A 24,975-nucleotide genomic window follows, 5' to 3' on the forward strand; every position below is an offset into this window, starting at 1 on the left:
GCATTGCAAATAAAGGAATTGTTTAGTTTTGTAACAAGATGGTATCTCTGTGAAATAGAAACCTGGAGTTGCAAGAGTATTTAATAATCAATTAACTTTAAAACAGTTAAAGGAACACTCCACTTTTTTTGAAAATATGCTCATTTTCCAGCTCCCCTAGAGTTAAACATTTGATTTTTACCGTTTTGGAATCCATTCAGCCAATTTCTGGGTCTGGCGGTACCACTTTTAGCATAGCTTAGCATAATCCATTGAATATGATTAGACCAGTGGTTCCCAAACTTTTTCAGCGTGCGGCCCCCCCTTGTGTACGGTGCATTCCTTCATGGCCCCCCAAAGAAAACTTGTTCTAAAACTCAACATTTTAATAAAAAAACCATTAAATTATACAAAAAAGTAGTGATTTTGGTTAGTAGCCTTATTTTTTTTTAGGTTTAATTACACAGAATTCATGATAAATTTATTTATTTCATAAAATGTCATAAAACTGGGGCCCCCCGGGCACCATCTCGCGGCCCCCAGTTTGAAAATCACTGGATTAGACCATTAGCATCGCGCTAAAAATAACTAAAGAGTTTAGATATTTTTCCAATTTAAAACTTGACTCTTCTGTATTTACATCGTGTACTAAGACTGACGGAAAATTAAAAGCTTAGATTTTTTCTAGGCAGATATGGCTAGGAACTATACCGGTACTCTTATTCTGGCATTATAATCAAGGACTTTGTTGCCGTAACATGGCTGCAGGAGGCGCGATGATATTACGCAGTGCCCAAAAATAGCCCTCTGCTGTTGAAAGTAACCAAAGGGACTATTTTTGGGCAGCGCGTAATATCATTGCGCCTGCTGCATCCATGTTACGGCAACAAAGAATGAGAGTATAGTTCATAGCCATATCTGCCTAGAAAATCATAACTTTTAATTTTCTGTCATTCCTAGTACACAATGTAAATACAGAAGAGTCAAAGTTTTAAATAGGAAAAATATCCAAACTCTCTGGTTATTTTTAGCGCAATGCTAATGGTCTAATCAGATTCAATGGACCATGCTAAGACATGATAAAAGTGGCACCGCCAGACCCGGAGATCAGCCGAATGGATTCCAAAACTGCAAAAATCAAATGTTTAACTCTAGGGGAGCTGGAAAAGGAGCATATTTTTAAAAAAGTGGAGTGTCCCTTTAAAAGTTTTTTGGGATGTATTAAAGGAAATGGAAAACTGGAGATACTTTTTGATATATCATATGCATTTATTTGACTCAATAAGTACACTTGGAAAACAAATTGAATAAATTAAAATGAAACAAAATGCACCTGCTGACCATGCAAACCTCACTTCTCATTCTATGTAGTTTATTTGCTTCTCTCACTCTTTACAAACTTAAGACAACAAGCAAACATTCAAGTAGACAAATTGGTTTGTGTCATTCCGTCTGTATGTTCAGTGTCATTTATACACACTATTATTGTACCAATTACCCCAAAGGACAGTAGCAGTTGGTATTGCAATATTGTGATAAATCACAATGTCTGCAGTCAAATAACGTTTTTCAATATTAGGTCCTTTAATTGGCCGCTATTGTGTATTATACTGTTGAATAAGTCTCACATGAAAGTCTCAGATGAAAAACAGAAAAGTAGTGAAGACATTCCTGCCACCACACTGTAATGTGAAACTGAACCGAAGCTTTGAGGTGAAAAATATTCTTATCTCTTGAGATTAAAAGTGAGATATGACTGCTTTAAAACCTTACAACCACAGGTCTGATGGTGTTAGATGGATGGATTTCATCAACCATCTGAAAGGAGGACAGAAGGCCTTTGGGAGACCATGAAGAGGACAGTGTTTGAATTGCGAGAGTGGGTAAGTGACACTCTTGACAACAAATAAAACCTTATGATGTAGAAATAAAAACAAAACAAAAAAATAACAAATAAAAAACAAAATAAAAGCATTGCCCTTTAACTGTTTAATTGTTGATTTGTAAAAAGAGTTTATATCTAAAATGTGTGTTAAAGGAAAACACCACCGTTTTTCGGTATTTTACCATGTTCCCACCTCAACTTAGACGAATTAATACATACCTATTTTTTTTCAATGCGTGCACTTCATCTTTGTACTGCGCATTGTGAATGTGTTAGCATTTAGCCTAGTCCTATTCATTCCTTAGGATCCAAACAGGGATGAATTTAGAAGCCACCAAACACCTCCATGTTTTCCCTATTTAAAGGCTGTTACATGAGTAGTTACACAAGTAAGCATGGTGGCACAAAATAAAACGTGGCAAATTGTTTAAGTGGATAAAAATTGAGAACTATATTGTATGGCGGAAGAGCACTTAGTTTGCAGGACCTCGACCTCAGCGCGCAGTAACATCACCACTCCTGACTACTTCTCCTCTCGCTTAAACTTTTGTCAATATTAATGCGCGCCAAGGTCGAAGTGCCGCAAACCAAGTGCTCTTCTACCATACAATATAGTGCTCATTTTAATCCGCTTATAAAATCGCCACGTTTTATTTTGTGCCACCATACCTGTGCAACTACTCATGCCACAGTCCCCAAATAGGGAAAACATGGACGCGCCCGGCGGCTCCCAAACTCATCCCTGCCTGAATCCTAATGGTGAGTTCACAACAGCCACGGTACAGGTGGCAAAAACCCGCTTGAACATTTTGGGCCCTATCTTGCACCCAGCGCAATTGACTTTGTCAGTGACGCATGTATCATTCGTATTTTGCCTTCACAGACGCACGTCGGCAAACTATAGGAATGAACCTGCTCTCCCTGGGCGGTTCAGTGCAAAAAAGAAGGCGTGGTCCGACGCAAACCATCCCTGATGCTATTTTGCAGTTTCAAAAAACAAATGCGCCACTGACCAAAAAAAACTAGTCTAAAGTCAGTGGCGCGTTGTTCATTATGCTATTTTAAGGGCGCATGCTTGACCATAATGCATAGCGTGCACAACGCGCACACACTTTGCTTATCTAATCTACACAGATGCAACAGTTATTTTTGCAAATCATAAGTTGTAACAATAAAAAATATTAACACATGAGATAAGGAAAATCATTGTGGTGAGCATTGTGGTGATAGTTTTTATTTATTGTGTGGCTGCGTTAAAAAATTATCATGCAAATAACGATTAAAATATTTTCCTAAGTTTGTTGTGTGGCTGGATTACGTTTATTTTATGTAAATAATAATTCAAATGTTTTCATAAGAAACCTTAATGTATGTGAACTTGATTTTTAAGTGTACTTTGGGGTTGGACTGCTTGCGTTTCTTGGCTTTCAGCGGTGAGGGTGGACGCAGCGATGTCCTCTGCTGGCGTCAGGTCATGTGTAAAGGCAGATCCACCTCCCGTTACACGGCGTGCCCGATTTATGCTGGCAAGCTTGGGATTCCCTCATCTCCTGACATCATTGTAGCTTGCGGCGCAACGCCCTGGGGATGCCAGCTAATGAGACAATTGTGGGTATTTCCTCCCACGCCTGTTTAACCGACGCTGTTTTGGGAGGGTTTCTCCCATCCCCATACAAAACAACTTCTCTGTCTTTGACTGCTCTTACAAGAATGTCGGTCGGCTCCTGGCGTGCGCCTGGTAAATCCATCATAATAATAGCAACCCGCCATGGAACTTGCGCACTTGCGTTTAAGGGAATGTTGGATGACGTTCTGATTGGTTTATTTGAAGTTACGCCCAAACCACACCTATGAATAATGAACCAACCCCTTATTGATCTGCGCCTGGCGCAAGAGTTATTTCTCCCGTCGGGAAAATAGCAACAGCGCCCAAGATCCGCCCACAAAGTCACTTGCGCTTTGCGCTTGCGTTTCAGATCGTTAAAATAGGGCCCTTTGAGTTTACTTGCTTCATTTGCCCGTGAAAGCCGAGTGTGAAATTCTAGTCATTCCATACGTTCATGTGGAAATTCGCGTCATGGGAGGGGCTTCTGCGACTCTGTTGAGACTCCGCTCACTTCCTGTAATTACGTCACTACTACAGCAAGGTCCTGATTGGTTAACTCGTCAACGCTCAATTCGCAGGGAACGCGCCATCCGCAACGCGCCTTCCGCGCCGCAGGATGCCTATTCGCGTCTTTGCATTGACTTAACGTGCAAATCACTTGCGCTTGCCGCCTCTACCGCGTCTGGTGTGAATGCCCAGTAAGGAATGAATGAGGCTAGGCCAAATGCCAACACATCCACGACACGCCGCACAAAGACTGAGTGCACGCATTGAAAAAATACGTATTATGTATATGTATTAATTTGTCTAAGTTGAGGCACGAACATAGTAAAATATTCAAAAACGGTGGTGTTTTCCTTTAATTATATGTTAGTTTGAAGATTTATTTAATAAAAATTATACCTTAGAGATGTAGCTTTTTAACAATGTTTTAAACAATATAACAATATTATATAGACTTTCAAAAATGCTGGGCTATTTTCAACCCAGCGTTGGTTCAAAAAGCGACTAACCCAACCAGTTGAGAGTTGGGGGGCTCAGACTGTTGTATATATGTACTTGGGGGGCCCCAAGAAAAAAAGGTTGGGAACCTTTCACTTGATTTTTTGAAAGCACCCAAGACCTCTGACACAATTCAAACACTGAATGATGGCCTCACCATCTCACCACCTGACTACTGTAGTCTTCTGTCACACCTCTGACAGTTTTGATTTCCTCTTCCACATCTTCTCTTTCCCCTTCACCCGGCTTCGAAAACTGAGACGGTTTCTGCTCCTTAGTTTTCCTGCGTTGCTCTCGTCTCCTCTCTCTCACCTCCTGCCTCTCCTGCTGGTGGCAGTACTGCACCCGTCGCAAGAAAAGCTCCCGCGCATACTCGTACAGCTGCACGTCCAGAGCGTTCAGCTCCTCTATGCGCCTCCTGGTGGACGTCCCCACCGTGACGCCGGCCGCCCGTGTGCCGTTGATCTGAGTAAAAGCTGAGATGAAGTGTAAGCCGAACGTCCTCTCGAACAGAAACTGTGTCTTCCGCTGGAACTCCGTGAGGCCGAAAAAAGCCATGTGACGGAGGTTGCGTTTGGCACTGCTCAGGAGCAGTTCGGCACGACGCTCTTCGCTCATGGAAGATAGGTTGTAGCAGCCCACCAGGCTCAGGTCGGCCAGCATGCGAGTCTGACGGTTGTTGGCGAGGTTTGACTGGCAGGCCATGAACTCCTCTAAAGACACACCTGTCCAGTCTTCGCTGCTGTAGCAGGCCGGGAGTTCGTCGGGAGTGGGAGGACGGCCGTCACACATGTGCAGCGCTGTCTTCCACGTGGCTCCTCGCTGCACGTGCTTCCACTCGCTCAGGTAACGTGAAACAGGGTCCCGCAGAAGTGTGATGTAGTAGAAATTCCTGTGTAGATCAAACAGAGGATCAGTGACTTAATCCAGCACTATAAAAATAAAATTCACCACCAGCCAACTCCAGTACCATATCTAGAAACTACCTAAGATTCAACCTTTCTGGTGTCCTCGCAGACTTTTTAAAGTCCTTATCTTGTTACAAAAATAATAGGTTTAAAGATATTAAAGGAATAGTGTTTTCCATATGTAAAAATTCAGGAAACTTGCACACTTACGTCATTGCAAACATATATGCCGGGATTGGTTTCAGTGAAACACAAAAGACTGAAATCAGATTAGTTTTTGTTTATTAATAAAGTACAATTAATGAACAAATATGCTTCAATCTTATTTTTGCTTGACATGAGAAACAACATTCGGCAGTACTAGTAGTGATACTTTAAGGGGCCAGTCACACCAAAAGCGCTTTAAACGCTTGCAAATGCAGTGCGACGCGGCTTTTCATATTGCTAAGCAACCACCGAGTCAGCTGTCTTGTCAATCAAATATTGAAGCGTGAGCGCTCTTTTGCTGTTAACTGTCATATTAGCAGAAACTTTAAAAAGAGGGCGCTTGCTCTGACCTTGTTTGAGGGTGAGAGGTGCACAAACACAGAGGATAGAGTGAGAGAGTGGAGTCCGGTTCTTCAAAGCAACTGTAAACTTCACTCACCACAATGTAAGGCCCGCCTCTCCCCTCATTCGATTGCACAATGGAAAGACGCGAATGATGTCGAGCGCTTCTCCGCTCTCAGCGCTCCTTCAAAAACGCGTGTGTGGCAGATGGCAAAAAAACGCAAGGTGCTTGGCGTGCATAAACAGCGCGCAAACCACTGATCTGTATATGTGACTGGATTGCGCATAGAACGCTTATGTAACAGCGTGAGGTGAAGCCAGCGCAGAGTTCGAGCCGCCATCTTGGTATACCCAACCGGCAGACGGCGTCATTGACTTCCACTCAAAATCATGTTTTAAATTCACCCGCTTTACAGCGTATCAGTCACGCAAGATTATTTTTAGGATATGTGTACGTAAATTAACTGTTAATTCTGGTGTTATTTGCAATGTTTATGCTTTAATCGGGCAGGAAAATGGATTTATAAAAAACCGTTAAGGTGAGTGTGTCTGCTGCGTTCTGTTAATGACACGGGTATAAATAAAGTTTTGTTTGACATTCAGCTACACGGTCAGCGTTATTTCTCTAAATAAGTTGAGGTAACTTGTAAGTTTAGATAACATAAAACCAGCAAATTATTGCATGCACATACGGTACAAAGTATGGATATTTATTTAAATTTCAGAATGAGCACGTTTGTCATTAATACTAAATATGCTGCGGTCTGTCTGCTGTTCTGATACTGTAATGAAGATGAATGTATAACTGATTAAAAACGAAAATGTACAACTTTCAGTAAATAACTATTTACATGGTAAGGACGTTTGTGTTGTAATAATGTACAGGGTAACTTCAAATATAAAAACCAAGACTAGTAAAGTGATGTTTTATCATTAAAATCTGATCGCGTCAATTGATTTAATAGAATGTTTGGGTATACCAAGATGGCGGCGCGGTGGCTTCACAGTTGTGATGTCATGCGCAGTCCAGTCATTTATATGGATCAGTGGCGCAAACGCGCCCTGCCCATAGAATATCATTCAAAAAAGGCGCCTGCAACTACCATAAACACTTTTGGTGTGACTGGCCCCTAACACAACATAAAATGTAAAAAAATGCCTAACGTCGCATAAGTCGTGACTAATCGTTCGAGAATAAAAGTTTTAGTTTACATAATATATGTTGGTGTACTGTGTATAATAAGTAAGGGATATTGTAGAGGCAGCCGGTAGTTATCGGGAAATAAGCCCCGACAGTGTGATCAGGACACTGTTCACTTGTTCACATAAGGAAAAAAACGGACATGAATATGAATTTGAAACATTTTATTGGCATATTTGTTTTAAATTAAAAATTTTATCCTTCCGCGAAACTTTGCACAGATGCATAAAATGATCGTAATACCTTTTTAAGATCCTCTGCTTCATACTTGTCTGTCTCCATTTTTTCTCAGTGTCTTGTATCACACTGAAGGAGCTTATTTCCCGATAACTACCAGCTGCCTCTACATTATCCCGCTTATTACACGGCTACTTGTTCACATAAGAAAAAAAACAGACATGAAAATGAATTTGAAACATTTTATTGGCATATTTGTTTTAAATTAACATTTTTATCCTTCCGCGAAACTTTGCACAGATGCATAAAATGATCGTAATACCTTATTAAGATCCTCTGCTTCATACTTGTCTTTCTCCATTTTTTCTCTTTTAGCCAGTCTTTGAGAAGTTTTAATGCCATTCTGTATTTTTTTGTGTGTTGGCTTCGTAGCTGTCATGCTCTATTTTGTCAAGTTCAGTCTCAGTAAGCTGTCTGTGTCTTGTCGTGGTTGTCCAGTGTTTGTCACAATATGGCGCCAAACAGTAATCTTTATTGATCTTTATTGGCGCGGAGCGATTTTACTCGTACAAGTAGTACCGGCTATGCGTTATTACTTTGGAGCGGTTATTATTTGAAAAGAACGAACCTGCAAATGTCTCAACTGACCAATCAGAATCAAGCATTCCAGAGAGCCGTGTAATAACTATGTATAAACACACACACAAGCACGCACGCATGTATATGTTAAAGAAATATTTGCATGTTTATATACATGTTTATATTTAATATAAATATATATTTTTTCTCAAAATTATACATGTATGTGTGTTTTTACATAATTATCATACACAGTACACCCACATATATTATGTAAACAAAAACTTTTATTCTGCAAAAAAGTCGCGACTAGGAATTCCTAGTTCCACTTGACATAGAGCTGTCAATCCTATAGGGCAAAATAATAATTTATTTGGCCAAAAATATGTTTTAAATATATGCTACATTTGTAGAAAGTAAAGCTTAATTAAATATATTTTAAAATTAAAAAATATATTTAGTTTTATCCTTCATATTTTCATAAGTGGCAACAAATACATTTCTAATTATACAACCCATACAGCAAAAAAAAAGGTTACTGGCCAAAATATAAAAGTTTGTATAAGATGTATAAAGAATACGTATAAAATGTACAAGTATGTATAAAATCTAAAAGTATATTTTTGCAGTTGAAAATATATTTAATTTGAATCTATTCATAATTGTTATGTTTACAGTTTTGTAACATACAACGTTTTTATTCCAGTGTGACGTGAATATAAATGTTTTTTAAATATATTGCAAAACTGACAAAAATTGCCAAAAAATATATTACATTTTTGTAAACATATTTCAAAATATATTTCAGTACATATATTTTTTGGCAATTTTTTATATTTTGAAATATATTTAAAATGATATTTTTTGCCGAATGGGTATGGCTGCAAGATAAATTGAAATTATCTTGCAAACATGTATATCACAAGATGCATATGGTCAAGGTTTGCAATAACTGGATGATTTTAATACTGAAAAACGTTGTGTATATTATCAAACTTTTAGGTCAACACAAAAAACAAAGAGACTGAAAAGAGTGATGCCTTGTTCCAGAAAAAAATGAAATATGTTGGTTATATCATTTTCAGTTTTTAATTACAGTGCCCTCCAAAAGTACTGGTTCAGTAAGACAATATTGCTCTATTTGCTGTTAAGACATTTTTTTAATAAAATATGACATTCTGTATATTTTGTCTCATATTCACCATTTAATGTTTCAAAATTACTTGAGTCCACAGCAAACAGAGCAATTTTGCATTTATTGTCCCAATATTTGGAGGGCACTATATGTTATATCATTAACTGATTTTAAAAATGTAAGGAATTATTGCTAGCACTTTATTTTACAGTACATGTACTTACCTGGTACATATATGGTAAATAAATTGTACTTACAGACAAATGTGTGGTAACATAAGGTACTTACTTTTGACTATGTACAGTACATGGTAATTAAAAGGTATCATTACTGTACTTATCTGTGGTACATATATGGTAGTTATTTTGTAACTCTAGATAAGTACTGGGTAAAACCAGACATGTACTTATAGTCTATGTATACTGTAACTAACAAGAAACACTTATGTACTTACAAATGAATGTACAATATAAGTATTCAGTACTTACAGGCGTGTGGGTTAATGACAGACACTTACTTATTGTGTATGTATATGATAACTTATAACAAACACTACTACTGTACTTACCAGTTGTATGTACTTACAAGTTAATGACAGGCACTTATTATAGTGTACGTATGTATGTTATCATAAGTATGTACACTAATAATAAACACTACTGTTGTAGTGTGGATTTAGTTAAATAATGTTAAACATTCCAGTACTTACTAATAATTATTATAGTGTTCCTGTAGCTCAACTAGCAGAGCAATGCAATAGCAACACAAAGGTGGTTGGGTTTGATCCCCAGGCAGGGAACACATATACTAACAAAAAAATGTAAGATTTAATGCACAGTAAGTCTCCACCAAATATATAAATGTAAATGTAATCTAGTATGGTTTATTATAACAACAACACTAATCATAGTATTTTCACACAATCTGCAATAGAGAAATAAAAGCATCCACGGGTGATAGCCAAGAAACTTCTTCTGTTAATACTCCACAATCTAAAACAGAAAACAGGTTTCCAATATAGTGGTATTTATCACAAAATGAGAAAAGCAAGCGCAGTAAAACATCCAATTTCCTTGCTCGGCAATAAAATTGCTTTGCGCTCGGAATAGCGTGTTCATGCTGGAGTTCCTCATAATTTCTCTCATTTCCTCCGGGTGGAATTGTCACCTCCTGCGCAAGGTGCACATTATTTCCACTCGGCTCAACAAGAGAAGCGCTACTCAGTGTATCGCTAATGACAGCTGGATAGAAAAACGCGAACACAAATGTACATCCTAAAGAAATAATTACAAAAACAATGTGCAAAAATCCTAAAGGGGGTGAAAAGATGAGGAATGTGTTGTCACGACTTGAACTCCGTAGACGGTCTATTGAAAGATCTGCCACGTCGTGGTCAAATTACGGCCCTCAATGTCATACAGGCTGGGCATTATAATGTGCTGAAATCAATAGCGCTTTACTACAGTAATCCATCTAGTCTTCGACACTGACCTATGGAGATGCGCTGTCAAATGCTAACCTGTTCAATAAAGTCAAGCCGAGCATGATATGATATGATAATGAAGGTCAAATTCATGATCGCAGGCTGAATGGAGGTCAGTCTGATCCTAAACAATTGCGTGCAATAGAAAGCAGTGATATAAACTAGAGGAAACGCACATTTTCAACAAATAATTTCCATTACCTCACTTGTGATTACTGATTTGTACTTCATGTCCCAATCCTTGATTGATTTAAAAATAGAAACATTTACAATCTAGTGAGTGACAAAATGATGCTATCATGCTGTAAGCAAGTTTATCTCTACATAAGTACTAACAAGAGAGAGGAAGAGAGAGAGAGAGAGAGAGAGAGAGGGAGAGGGGGGGGGGTGTACTAATTAATCTAATGAAATTGTTTTTTAAGCACACATAATTAGTCAGCTCAAAGTCTATTAGCGTGGCTCACAGGAAAGCAGTCTTTTTTCATTACGGATACAGAGTAAACCCAAACAATACTCTCTATCTCTCTGGCACACCACCAAATTACAGGAACACATCAGCCTAATGAACATGCACTGATCTTCTTTCACATTTTTCGAATAAACTCCCATTTATAAAGGAGGCCGGGGCTAGTTGTCACACCTCGTATAAGTGAAAATTTCACTGGGCAGTTTATGTTTGAACATCGGCTTGATTATTGTTCAGGAAAAAAACACAGTTCATTTAACACACAATGGCCTTTTGTGACAACATGCCCCATAGTGGTGCATCATGCTTGCTCTCGCTATAAGGAATCAATTGGAACTGGAGTTACAGGTAAGCAAACTAATGTAGGATTTTTTTAGCTGGATAAACGGTATAAAGAGTTAAAATAACAGCTTAACAACTTAATTAATTGTGACATCTTGTCCATCTTGCTTGGTATAAGTTTTGTTATACATTAAATTTTAATAGTAGACTTATAATGGAGAAGAGAACATCATGTAGGTTTGAATTGATTTTGATCTTTTACACGACCTTATCCAGTTAATCTTAAAGATATCAAGGTTATATCTTTACATTATATCGAGAAAAAATTTTTTTTTTTTGGCCACCGTTTTCTTTTTTAAATGATTGAATTACTGTTTTAATACACAGTGTTTAAAATACCTTTCTTTCTCAAAAAAATATGCATAAATGTGACCCTGGACAAAAAAAGGGGATAGTTCACCCAAAAATTACAATTCTGTCATTATTTTCTCACTTTTATGTTGTTACAAAACTGTATAAATTTCTTTGTTTTGACGAACATGTCAAAAATGTTTGTAACCAAACCGATCATGAGCCCCATTCACTTTCTTAGTACACTTTAAAAAAATGCAGCATTTTTGTCAAATCAACATATATTTTTGTTATTTTAACTTAACAAATAAAGTTAAACAATTTCAACTTGTTTTTATAAGTTATGCCAACTTTTTAAAGGCAAAACTCAAAATAGTAGGTTGAATTGACTTGCAAAACCAAGTTGTTTTAACTTCATGCTGCACCTTTACCTTTAACTCTTTCCCCGCCATTGACGAGTTATCTCGTCAATTAAGAGAAAACATTTGCATGAAAAAAACGTGTTCCTGATTAATTTTTATGTTAATCTGCAATACCATGATTATCCATTATATGGTGCATCTACCCAATTTATGAAAAAACAATTTATGCCAAAACATAATTTACTAATTTTAAACTTTATGTATGTTTTGATAATCGTTCTGAATCTGATGTCTAACAAAATGTCTTCACAAAAATGCAATTATTTTAGATTTTTGCTCAAAAATTTGTATTTTTAAAGAAAAACGCCCATATTTAAGAGTTAATAAGCAGAGAAAAAAATATGGATATGATGAAAAGTTTTTTCCCCGTTTTGTTTGTTTTTTGTTTGTTTGAAAGCAGAGGGGCTGTTCTTTCATTTCATATATTTGTACGTTTATGTATTTCTAGAAGAAAATTTTCCTGAAAGGCATTTTGTTGAAGATTTTGTGAAAAGCAGAAAAATGCTGGCGGGCAACTTTTCAAAAAATTGCTTGCAGGTGAACGAGTTAAGTTGCACGGTATATTTGTAGCAATAGCCAAAAATACATTGCATGGGTCAAAATAATTTTTCTTTTGGCCCAAAAATCATTAGTATATTAAGTAAAGATCATGTTCCATGAAGAGATTTTGTAAATTTTCTACTGTAAATATTTCAAAAATCTATTTATTATTAGTAATATGTGTTGCTAAGGACTTTATTTGGACAACTTGAAAGGCAATTTTTGAGATGTAACTTTTTGAGATTCTCAGATTCCAGATTTTCCTAACAAACCACATCAATGGAAAGATTATTTATTTCAACTTTCAGATAATGTATCTCATTTTCAAAAATTGACCCTTACTGTCCAGGGTTACAACAAATATGTGTTTGAGCAACCTGATTCAAAGAAAATCTCAAAAATGGCAGCTATCCTAACAACATAATGAATCTGTGCATTTACTGTACATGTATTTATAAGTTTCTTGAACATGAAGAGATCGAGGGGTTATCATTGATTGACAGCGCATAATTCTGAGCGATTAGAAAGTGAAAGGCGAAGTAAATATCTAAAGTCCATTAGTTTGGCAGGATGAATGTTAGTGCTTTAAAGCAGAATGCTGATCTGGTTAGTGAGAGAAAGGTCTTTATGTACGTGGAGGCTGGCAGAAGAGCTAGCACATTAGAGCACTTACTGAAACACCAGAGGAGAGAGAGATAATGTACATCACGGCTGAAACGCCGCCTAATATCGGCTAGATTGAATTACTGGAGTTCGCAATGTGCTGGAATGCGGGCTGCACTTTTGCAACACATTTTGCAAACCCTGACAGAGATCCTCTTCGGTTGAACAATAAATCAAAAACCCCAGGAGTTTTCGTGACTTTATAATATTAAATAACTATCCTTGGATATATTGTTGTTACATGACATGGGAAATATGGAAATATATCAGGAATGTAGTGCTTCTCCTTCCGATTTCAATTTCACGTTTTAGCTGCTGTTTTTTTTTTTTTTTTGCAGCAATCCATAACTTTTGCTTCGCTAGCATCTCTGTCAAATATAAAATTGAAAACATACTTGCCAAGTTACTTTCTTTAGGATGGTTGAAGTCAAATCAAGTTAAACTGACATTACCTGTAAAATCATACCCGACATCTCAAACTATAAATTATCATCATAAGCTTACCACTGTAAATCGAAGATAGTTTTGAACACTGGCTATTTATGCACTTGCGAAATAGGCAATTAATCGTAAAAATCCCAAATTTGATATTATCAGGCGACTTGTTTGCGGATCGGAAGGTGTAAGATTTGAACATCGGTACCGATCAAGCAAATTTTCTCTTGTTAAATTCTGGGAAAAATTCGAGCCGAAAATCCTAAAGTGTACAGCATAACATAGTAACAGTTTTTAATTCATTTCAAGCAGAACATAATAATAATAACACTTTATTTTACAATGTCTTTGTTACACTTTAGATGTAATTACCACCCCCTAATACTATCGTGTTTTGCCGATATCACAGGCTGACGATAGGTTGATCTCACTATGGGTCATATCGCCCCACTAAAGACCATATTAACTCTTTCCCCGCCATAGACGAGTTATCTTGTCAATTAAGAGAAAACATTCGCATAAAAATGTGTTCCTGATGAATTTTTATGTTAATCCGCAATACCGTGATTATCCACTAGATGGCCCACTAAATTACCTGTGTAACATTACTCCGTGTTTTGATAATCGTTCTGAATCTGAATAAATGTCTTCACAAAAATGCAATTATTTCAGCTTTTTGCTAAAATAATTGTACTTTTAAAGAAAAATACCCATATTTAATAGTTTATTAGCAGAAAAAAAATAAAGATTGGATGAAACGTTCTATATATACGTTTATATATTTCTAGAAGAAAATTTTCCTGGAAGGCCTTTTGTGAAACTTTTGTGAAAAAATCACAAAAAATGCTGGCGGGCAACTTTTAAAAAAAATGGCTGGCGGGGAATGAGTTAATGCCTTAATTCTATCCAAAACCTAACTTAACAACTCCTTTATTGTGTTTTTTGAGGCAAAAGTGGTAGTTAATAATTCCCCAAACTAAATTGTTGTCCAAAATTGGTTGTCCACTTCCCCCGGAAAACCCCGCCCACCCGTCAATCAGCGGGAGACGCAAGAATTTACAAACATTACATCATGCGACAAGCTTTGTTTAATTTCAAAACTCAACAATGGCACAAAAGATGAAGTGTGTTTTTGGATGTAAGGAGAAAAAAGTCAGGAAACAATGGATATAGTTTATTATCCGGGGTAGCAGCGGAGTTTTGCGTGTGTGTTTGATGCACTGGATTTCATTGAAAATTCCCAACCGGGTCATGAGTTGCATGTGGTAAGTAAGACTTCTGTCTTATGTTGGAAATATGCGCGTGCATATTATATAAATGACACAAACATGTAGTGAATTATAAGTTAAACAGTGTTGTATAGTGTTGTATGACTCGTACTCGCTCCTCCCGCGGTAGTAACTCCTCCTTCATTTTTTTGTACGTTATCGGAAAAAATCGGTAAAGCTAATTTTTTTTATTAATCTGATTAAACTAAAGACTCTTCGGAGATATAAAGGATGTAATACTACTCTATGTACTCCAGATTAACATCAGAAATGCAGAAACAGCTTGTGTTATGTGAGCTTTAACTGCAGTAAGTAGTATTAGGACTGTCAATAGTTTTTTAACTGGTTCTTTGTTGCCAACTCGAGTCAAATGCTTAACAAGCCTCAAAGGCTACAGATATGCAAACTGAACCCTTTAATACATTTTTAATACTGTTCTTATCTTCACTCTCCCCTGCTGATGTCATTGCATTGAGACAGCTGTCGTTCTGCAGAAAATGTATCCAGAGAACAGTGTTACCAAACTCAGCGTCTCTCATGTCTCTGCTGTGTAAAAATATTTGATATCTGTCAGCATGATTCATATGACAGATAGGCTAATGTAACAGAAAAACATTTTTGTCTGAACACCAGCAGTATAGTGAACATGACAGAAATACAGTTAAAACAGCAAACTTGCACTCTTACAGTTCAAATAAAAAATCTTATTTTTTTATTGTAATATTGCAATGTTTATTGTAAACAATTTATCTGTGTAAAGGTGGTTGCACACCCGACGAGGAGCACAGCGCCGCGCCATGAATCTAAAAACAGATCACATTATTTTCTATGATTGTGCACACACCGGCGGTGCCTGGCGGCGGCTGTCCGCTGTGATTCAGGACACTGCTCAAATTCATGTCACGCCACAGAGCGCCACTAACATAGTTTAAGATGAAATAACATCATATTTCTCCCAAATCGTTAGCGATTAACATTGGCTGCTAACGTATGTTTTGCATTTTGAAGCAGACGCTATGTGACTAAGCTTGCGCTATTTAATGTGCGCTTCCGGTGTACGATACCTCCAAGCAGCGATGCGCTTCTTGTCCAGTGTGCGACCACCTTAAGTCTTATATTTCATTCATGTGCCCTCACAAACTTCAATCCAAATCTGAAAATGTACCTCTTGTGGCGAACATTCTCTGATGACGTCAGTTAGACGGTTTGGGCAGGAACATCCGTTATCTCCGTCCTCTCCAACTATCATGTTGCGTTCACACCAGACGTGAATGAAGCTTTAAGCGCAAGTGATTTGCATGTTAAGTCAATGCAAAGACGCGATACATCCTGCGCCGCAATTCGCGCAGATGACGTGGCGCAATTGAGCATTTTTTGGGTGTTTGATGCGCATAAGGCGCAAGTTGAAAAATCTGAACTTTGCCGAATATGTGTGACGCATTAACCAATCACCAATTATGATGTAGCGAGCTGAGGCAGGAATACGAAACAACAATAAAAGACATTTATAAAGTGTGCATACGCTCAGATTTGATATTAAAGTATATGCAAAATATAATGCGTTAATAAAAAACGTGGAAAAGTGATTAGCGCCACCTCAGGTCTGAACAGACGTACGTGCTTTTCCTTGTCTGATTGCTGCAGGTCTTACAAATATAACCCATTCTTGCTGCTCGAAAAGGGTTTAAATATCGACAAGCCCTCTTTTATATGACAATTAAATTAATTAGGCATCGTTTAAAGGCGAAGATCTAAAACTGCTCAGCTGCGCACAAGTTCAAAATAATTTGCAATTTATAGTTTTCCCTTCTGACAGAAAGGGGTACGCGCGTACATTCGTATTATGAATCAAACGTAGGATGTTTTTTACACAGCATTTTATAAATGAGGGCCCTATAGCTGTATCTTCATACTTTTATAGAAACAGGAATAAAAGGATCTTGCTTTGGAAGAAAGTGAGTGAGGAGGTCAGACAATCTGGTGATAAAAAAAACCTACAGGCTAGCTAAAGTCGACAAATTGAGTATATTCGCATGTGAATTTCACATACAAATAAAGTGAGTCAACTCAAAATATTCAAGCGTCCAACTACGCGTGTATAGCATGATTTATTCGCCTCTTTAGCTTCTAGTGTGAATCCACAGTCAGTCTGCTGCCAGTTACATTTCTGAATGAAACGCCTACTTAGACCGTTTCATTGGGCGCACATGCGGTGACGCGATAAGCGTCTGGTCCGAACTTTACTTCCGGTTTCTGTTTGTTTAATGGTCTGACTAGTTATTACTATTAAACAAATACCTTGTCGAAAATAACAAATGTTTTTGGTTCCTACATAATCTACGTATTGTTTATTTTGCTTGTTATATAAATAAACTACTTTAAAAGGACATTGTTGTTATTTATTCTTCGCAGAGTTTACCGGAAGTTACGTGACGACCATGAAAGCGGGGTGTTTATGTTGTTACTGCTGAAACTATATCCAATCAAAGCACAGTGGAAAACACAAGCCACACCCACTATTTTCCTCGCGTGATATTCTGTTTCACTTTGAAATACATCACAACCCAGAAGTAAGTCGATCGCGACTTCCGGTTCATGGGGACTTTAAAAATAAAGGTGCAATGCAATTCTAGTACTGAAAAGTGGCCGTCACATCCCCAAATCTAGCCAGGTAAGTGGTTGAAAAGTAAATTTATGGTCAATTTATATTTCATAATTATTTAAAACATAATTATAAATGAGTAGAAGTCTCAAAATATATTCAGATCTAGGTTCTGTAAGTGCTATTTCTGAACATATTTGGTCGCCGTATTGCATAAGGATCCTGGATTCGGAAGGTTACAGACCAAACAAACACTTACAAAGTTCATAAGACATGTTAAGCCATTTCCATTTGAGAAACAACTTATCACGAAATGGTCGGTTGACCTAATCAAGCTTCACCTCAGTCAGACGCACGCAACGGATTTATTGATCCAGGCGAATGCCGGCTAAACCTGAAGCTTCCTCTCCGTGTTAGATCCGTAGCGGAGCATCAAAGAGGAAATGAAGCAACATGTGCTTAAATTATTTTATTTTATTGACGTTAAAGGCAGAGGCAGAATTCAAAATGCATGCTTAGGTTTGGATCATTTCAATATTCCCTTCAGTGATATCAAGTGTCCCTGAGAAATTTAGTCACTTTAGTTCATTTAAGGACAGCTTTCAGAAACATCTGCCATGCTGCTTCATGCACTACAGGGTTAACAATCAATGATCTTCTGTTTGACTAAGGATGCACTCACATTTGGTACGGTTGCCTTGAACTGTGCCCGAGGGGGATTGTCCCGAATCCCCCACAAGCTTAAGGCAATATTGCTGTAAGTTGTAGGTCATCCGGTACTTTTCACCTGCTGTTTCACGAGTTTGCATTTAACATGTAATCAGATATGATAATAAAGCATGTTCGGCGTGCTGTCCAAAGGAAGGGCTCGGAGATCGGAATATTAGCCCGAACCCAGAGTACTCCCCCCCTTTAACTGGGATATATACCAGCAGAGATTGAGGCAATGGTGTGGAGGAGGGATGCTGCAAAAAACTCTCATGGGACAGAAGTGAGTGACGGCTTTATAGAGAGACCTCTTTGCGGTGACTGGTTGGATTACATGACCTTACTAATTTTTTGGACATACTACTCGCCTCGCCTACTGTAATGTATGGAAGTAGGCCACTTTGTAGCCTAAAAGCTTCAGCTCCTATATTAAACAAAATGCATGGACAACATAAAGGTGAAAATTGGACTGCTTTAAGGTTATGCAGTAAATACTGTAGTTATGCTCGACAGCCTCACTAATCGCTCTAACTGTGCTGTTTTCTGCATTTTCCCTACCGCAGCATATTTGTAAAGTGCACATTACTTTCAATTGTGTTTTCAATTAAGAAAAGCAGATGGCAGGTCTTGCAGTCCTCAGGCACGCCGTAGATTCGGTCATATCATCAATTGTAGAGGCTGTGGCAGAAACAGCTTGCCATTTCCATGCACACAGCAAAGCATTAACGCCCCAAAAGGCAGTTTCTGTCGCATTGTGCTGACTCATCCACCACAGTTAACGCCACGGCCCCCGGCTCTCACACACAAATGAGATCAGATGTGGATGGAGACGGATATAAAAATCAAAATGGATTTATATTTCTACCTTAAAGTCCCCGTGAACTCCGTAATTTCAAAACTAAGGAAAATAGTGGGCATGGCTTGTGTTTTCCACTGTGCTTTAATTGGATATAAAAGTAGGCGTTTAATTCAGAAATAAAACTGGCATAAGACTGACAGTGTGAGGGGTGGAGTTAACGGATGCTCCCACCCAAGCCGTCTAGTTGATGTCAAGCGTGCCGCACAAGCCCTGAAAAGGGAAGCCAAAACATCTTGATCGCCCCCCAGTGACTGGTCCTAGTATAGGTCATAAACCCAGCCTCCCACATGTTATTCAGTGGGACTTGAGACCAACTAAACACAAATAGAAACAGTGCAGCGTGTGATTGTGATTGATTATGCGCATTCTACGAGGGCGGGGCCTTGATTTTGCGGCTTTACTTCCTGCTCACTACTGCGCAGGACTGGTCCCGAAATCGCTACTGCGCAGACTCAAGACCCAAGATGTCAGCGCCGTATTGGGACACTGGCGGCTTTATTTTCACCAATGGAAGAGAGCGAACAGGCGTTGTCCCACTTTTTTACAGTCTATGGTTGATGTCATCAGAAAATGATCGCTACAAGAAGGCGGAAGTACATTTACAGATTGTAATTTAAAGGTGCAGTGTGTAATTTTTAGAAGGATCTCTTTTGACATAAATGCAAAATAATATACAAAATTAAATTATCAGGGGTGTATAAAGACCTTTCGTAATGAACCGTTATGTGTTTATTGCCTTAGAATGAGACGTTTTATCTACATACACTGCGGGTCCCTTTACATGGAAGCTGCCATTTTGTGCAGGCATGTTTCTACAGAAGCCTTTAACGGACAAACTTTTTTATTAATATGTCTCCAACGATGACATGTTTGTCCGGTGGCGGCTACAGTAGCTTCTCTATGTGTTTCAAAAGCAAGAGGTGAGCAGTGGACTGAGCCGTTGGTAGCAATTCGCAACCTCACCACTAGATGCCGCTAAAATTTACACACTGCACCTTTAAGTTTATGAGGGCACATTAATTAAAAATAAAAAAACCACCATGTCATCCAAAATGTTGATGTCTTTCTTTGTTCAGTCGAGAAGAAATTATGTTTTTTGAGGAAAACATTGCAGGATTTTTCTCATTTTAATGGACTTTAATAGACACCAACACTTAACACTTAACTAAACACGTAACAGTTTTTTTCAACAGAGTTTCAAAGGACTATAAACAATCCCAAATGAGGCATAGGGGTCTTGTCTAGCGAAACGATTGTCATTTTTGACAAGAGAAATGGAAAATATGCTCTTTTAAACCACAACTTTTCGTCTAGATCCGGTCAAGCGCGACCTAACGTAAATGCGTAGTGACGTAGGGAGGTCACGTGTTACATATATAAAACGCACATTTGCGGACATTGTAAACAATAAACTGACACAAAGACATTAATTAGTATCAGTTGACATACAACAACGTAGGAACAGTCCTCTTTAAACCACTTGTAAACACTGGGGCGGAGTTTCGCGTTCGTCTTCTGTGACCTCTTGACGTCATGACGTATTGCGTGGGGTCACCTGGCGTATCACGACCGGATCTAGACGAGAAGTTGTGCTTGTTCTAATTGTAATTAGAATCTTACAATTCTAAGATATGGCTGTGGGCTGAGTGGTTAGCGAGACTTGCTTGTAACCCAGAGATCGGTAGTTCGAATCCCACGGCTGGCAGGAAATGACTGAAGTGTTTCGGTGTTGCAATGAATGGGTGTGGTGCAGAGATAATCCTCTATTTTCGCTTTTTCCATGTCTGTTTTCCTTACACGGAGGTCCTACGGATGTTAACCTTTAGACGTGCAGAAGACGTCGAAAAAAAGACGTCGCCTAGCGTTACAAAACAACCCCTTTTATGGACCAGATTCGGACGTCCAAAAATGACATGAAAAAGACGTTATTCCGACGTCACTATGCGCAGTGGGAAGTGACCCTTTAATTGACGACATAACTCGTCAATGGTGGGGAAAGAGTTAAAATGACCCCATGACTCAATGGCTATGTTTACATGCACAACATTTTATCTATCCGACTGAATTTAATACAATTGAAGGTTACGACAATACAGTTTACATGCACCCTAAACATTGCAATCTGATTAAAATGTTTGTTTACATGTACATTCTATGTAATCCGAACCGAACATCTGCGCAAGCGAACAGCCAGGGTTGCCAGCTTCGTGTATAAAAACCATCCCCATGAACATTCAAAACTAGCCCAAAAGCATCCCAATGACTATTCAAAGTCCAAATACAATAACTAATAAACAAAATCCTTTCATCTTTAACTCGCAGGAAAAAATTAATTCGCTGAAACAGTTTAAACAATAGTCCAAATCTGAACTTGAAAAAAGCAGAGAACTTGGCAACGCCACCCAGTGCCTCTCGTCGAGTTCAAACTTTTATCTCTGGATAAACAGTGTTGGGGAAGGTTACTTTTAAAAGTAATGCATTACAATATTAAAGCAACACTATGTATTTTCCATGTAAAAATGATTTACAGATCCCCCATGTGGTTGAAAAGTGCAACAGTGCCTGTTATAAAACGGTTAGTTCCAATCCTTGATTCTGATTGGTCAATAGGTGTGCTTTATTCACGATAAAACACTGCTATGACTAGGGCTGGGTATTGTTAGGAATTTCACAATTCGATTCGATTCCGATTCTTGAGGCTTCGATTCAATTCTATTCGATTCGATATTGATTTGTTTGCTTCAATATCGATTCAATAATAAGTAGATACACAAGTAATTAAGTACCTGAGTAGCCTATATTTTAATTTTAGCTTTGCAGCTGCTGTTTGCCTTCTTGCTGTTTTGGTAAAGCGTGTTTTGGTAAAGCGTGTTTTGTACAATGCTGAACGCTCTCACTAGAGCAGGGCTATTCAGTTAGTTTGTCATGGGGGCCAGTTCATGAAAAGCATCTCATATAAGGGGCCGAAGATATATCAGTGATTATGACTACATTTTCCTATATTTAAATTGCATAACAACAAAATCAGTGCATTGTACAATAGGCTTTTTCTACAAACATGTATTTTCAAACTGCATAACAACATAAGTGCACTGTAAGATGCTTTAATTTACATTTAAAGGGGTAAATAAGAGCCATATCACACCCATTGAGAATTTAACTTATTTACTCACTTTAGTACACATAACAAAAAAAGTTTACAATATGTAACATAACATTGTTTTATGCTGTTTTTGTCAAAGCTAATTATTTCACTACCCCTATTTAAACTACAACAGCCATCTTAATAACTGGCAAACATTAGACTAGCTTCTGATAAGAGAAATTATACTTTTAGATTTCGCTAGAGCAGTAAAATCAGGTGTATGTTTGTCAGTAGATACGCGTTCAGTGGTGCAGGTGTTGGGCGCGATAGGTGATTAACTGTTACTAATCGTTTCAATGCGTTTCCTTTATTAAGAAATCTAATGTCATTGTGGATAAGCAAGTCATCATTGAGCCGACATATCAAACAACAACTGTCACAAAAGGCGGTTTTGTAAGATGGAAATCCAAGTTAAAACAGCCATAGAGTCCGTGGTCTCACCACTAGCCTCTTTCACACAGTAATTCTGGTAAATTACCATGAATTTACCAGAATGGATTTACCAGTAAATACAAAAATGTGCTGTTCACACATGCAGTGACGTTCCGTCTTTTTACCAGTAAGACATCATTCACACATCAGTATCAAAATACCGGTAAACTCGGAGAGAAAGCGGAAGTTACCTGTGGCGCGCGGCCGGCGAGCTCCGTCTGTGTCGTATTTGTAAACGGCGGGTTATGGCTTAATATCCACGGTCCGTATTTTGTTGTTTTCACATCTGTGGCAAGCGGTCGCGAAGTTGCTCGTGACCAAACAACATTGCGTTAGGCGGCGTCAAACGGATGCGCGTTTGCACGTTAGGCTTCACAGATGGTGTGCTAAGGACGTCTGCAATTTGGCAATTAGATGGTAAGCTGTTTTAAACAACTTTGTTGAAGAAATGTGGATGTTAACTTCAGGTGTGCTCGACTTTTAAGCAACATATGTGTGGAAACGTCCGTAAACAGTCTGGGGGAAACCGCGTCACCTGTATAAAAAACTTTCTGATTGGCCCGCCCGATCTGTCAGCGCGGTCTGACGTCATCTAAATGCCGGTAATGCTATATTTTTCGTTCACACACAGCGCTTACCGGCAAATTACCGTTAATCTTACAACCTGTCTTACTGGTAAATTGGGAGCACTGATTTACCGGAAAGGTTCTGTTCACACATGACATGTTAACAGCAATTTACCAGTAAATTACCAGTAAAGACTGTATGTGTGAAAGGGACTACTGTCAGTCATTGCGTCTTGATATGCGGGCGCGAGCGGCTCGCGTTGGACCAAAGCACGAATATATAAACACGTGACACAGCTGCTCGCGCCAGTCACGTGACTCGAGCTCTGCATCTCATGCTGTAACAGATGCACGCTCATCAACTCATAACTGTAGGGCCCGTTGTCCAACTACATTTATTTTAATTCTACATTTATTTATTCTAGAGATGTCTTTTTCACAGACTACATAAAGGGCCGGATCAAATTACCTCGGGGAGCGGGCGCTACAGTGTTGCCCACCCACAGCGCCGCCACTGGCCGGTAGACTGAATCGATTCATAGGATTTGATGAATCGATATTGAATTGAGGAACAAATAATTGCAATGCATTGATGAATCGATATTTTTACCCAGCCCTAGCTATGACCGCTTCACCCAACGGTTCTATTTAATATCACTGCGCCCTTAGCAACACCCTTAGCAACACATAAACATATAATGAGACAAAGTCTGAGAACAGTTTGTTGTTTTTATTTGAGCTTTCATGTTGTTGTTCGCAGTCAGGGACTATTTTTTCTAGCAGAAGGAATGCTTTTATTGATTTAACTTCATGAAAGTTGCACTAATATTTTTTTTACTTTAATATTCTGTGGTAACCGTTTTATAAAAGCAATAAGGTACTCGAGGCAAGTGCTGTATCATGAATAAGTAACGGCTGAAGGGGTTGCAGGCACTCCGCTTCGCGATACAGCACAGCCTCTCGTACCTTATTGCTTACATATCAGACACTCTTCTGCAGGCAGAGGGAGGGGCGGGGCTGCTTTAAGTTACTCACAAAAAAGTATTTACTTGCGTTACATAGTTACTTTTCAGGAAAAGTAATACTCGCGTTACTTTTTAGTTACTTTTGCGTTACTTTTTCTTGGCAGAGGCTTGATCCCTTTCAGGCCTTGCAGGTGTTTTTATGACTGAAAAGTTCTGCATTGAGAAATAGCATATTTTATTGCATATTAATCACAAAAATGTCGAGCTCTAGCCTGCCATCTCAGTTTCTGACTCAAACTGTTTCCACACAGACGTGAACGCATAGAGTGCATAACGTGACTTCGTTTAGTTTAATTCAGTACATATATTTTTTTGTCGAATTAAATAAACTAAAAAAGTAACTTGCATTACTTTAAAAAAATATATATATATTAATTTGTAAATTTAAATAGTAATGCGTTACTTTACTCGTTACTTCAGAAAAGTAATATTATTGCATAATGCACGTTACTTGTAATGCGTTACCCCCTAAACTGTGGATAAATGTACGAAGTTGAGGTGGAGAAAGTTGTTCTTGAAAACACAATTTTTAAAAGCCACAACGTTATTTTATTGCTTTATGTGCTGATGTTAAAGCAACACTATGTAGTTTTTTACGATTAAATAATGTCTCTAAAATTATTTCAGTGATAGAACAACTTTTAACTGGACAAATTGTACTGTTGCTGCAACCTGAGCAGCCTCCTAGCTGCTACAAGCACACTCTG

The 24,975-nt window shown here is 38.2% G+C and overlaps 1 protein-coding gene across 1 annotated transcript in view; it reads right to left on the bottom strand.

Annotated features, from left to right (window-relative positions):
* Positions 1-3,590: 3,590 nt before the first annotated feature.
* Positions 3,591-24,975, bottom strand: part of hs6st3a (heparan sulfate 6-O-sulfotransferase 3a) — a 33,882-nt gene continuing 12,497 nt past the window's right edge. Inside the window, exon 2 of the mRNA XM_055214264.2 lies at positions 3,591-5,364. Within this exon, the coding sequence (XP_055070239.2) occupies positions 4,626-5,364 (739 nt within the window). The 3' untranslated portion in view covers positions 3,591-4,625. The remainder of the gene's footprint in view (positions 5,365-24,975) is intronic.

The sequence above is a fragment of the Misgurnus anguillicaudatus genome, chromosome 8 (genome assembly GCF_027580225.2).
Source record: "Misgurnus anguillicaudatus chromosome 8, ASM2758022v2, whole genome shotgun sequence".
NCBI lineage: Eukaryota > Metazoa > Chordata > Actinopteri > Cypriniformes > Cobitidae > Misgurnus > Misgurnus anguillicaudatus.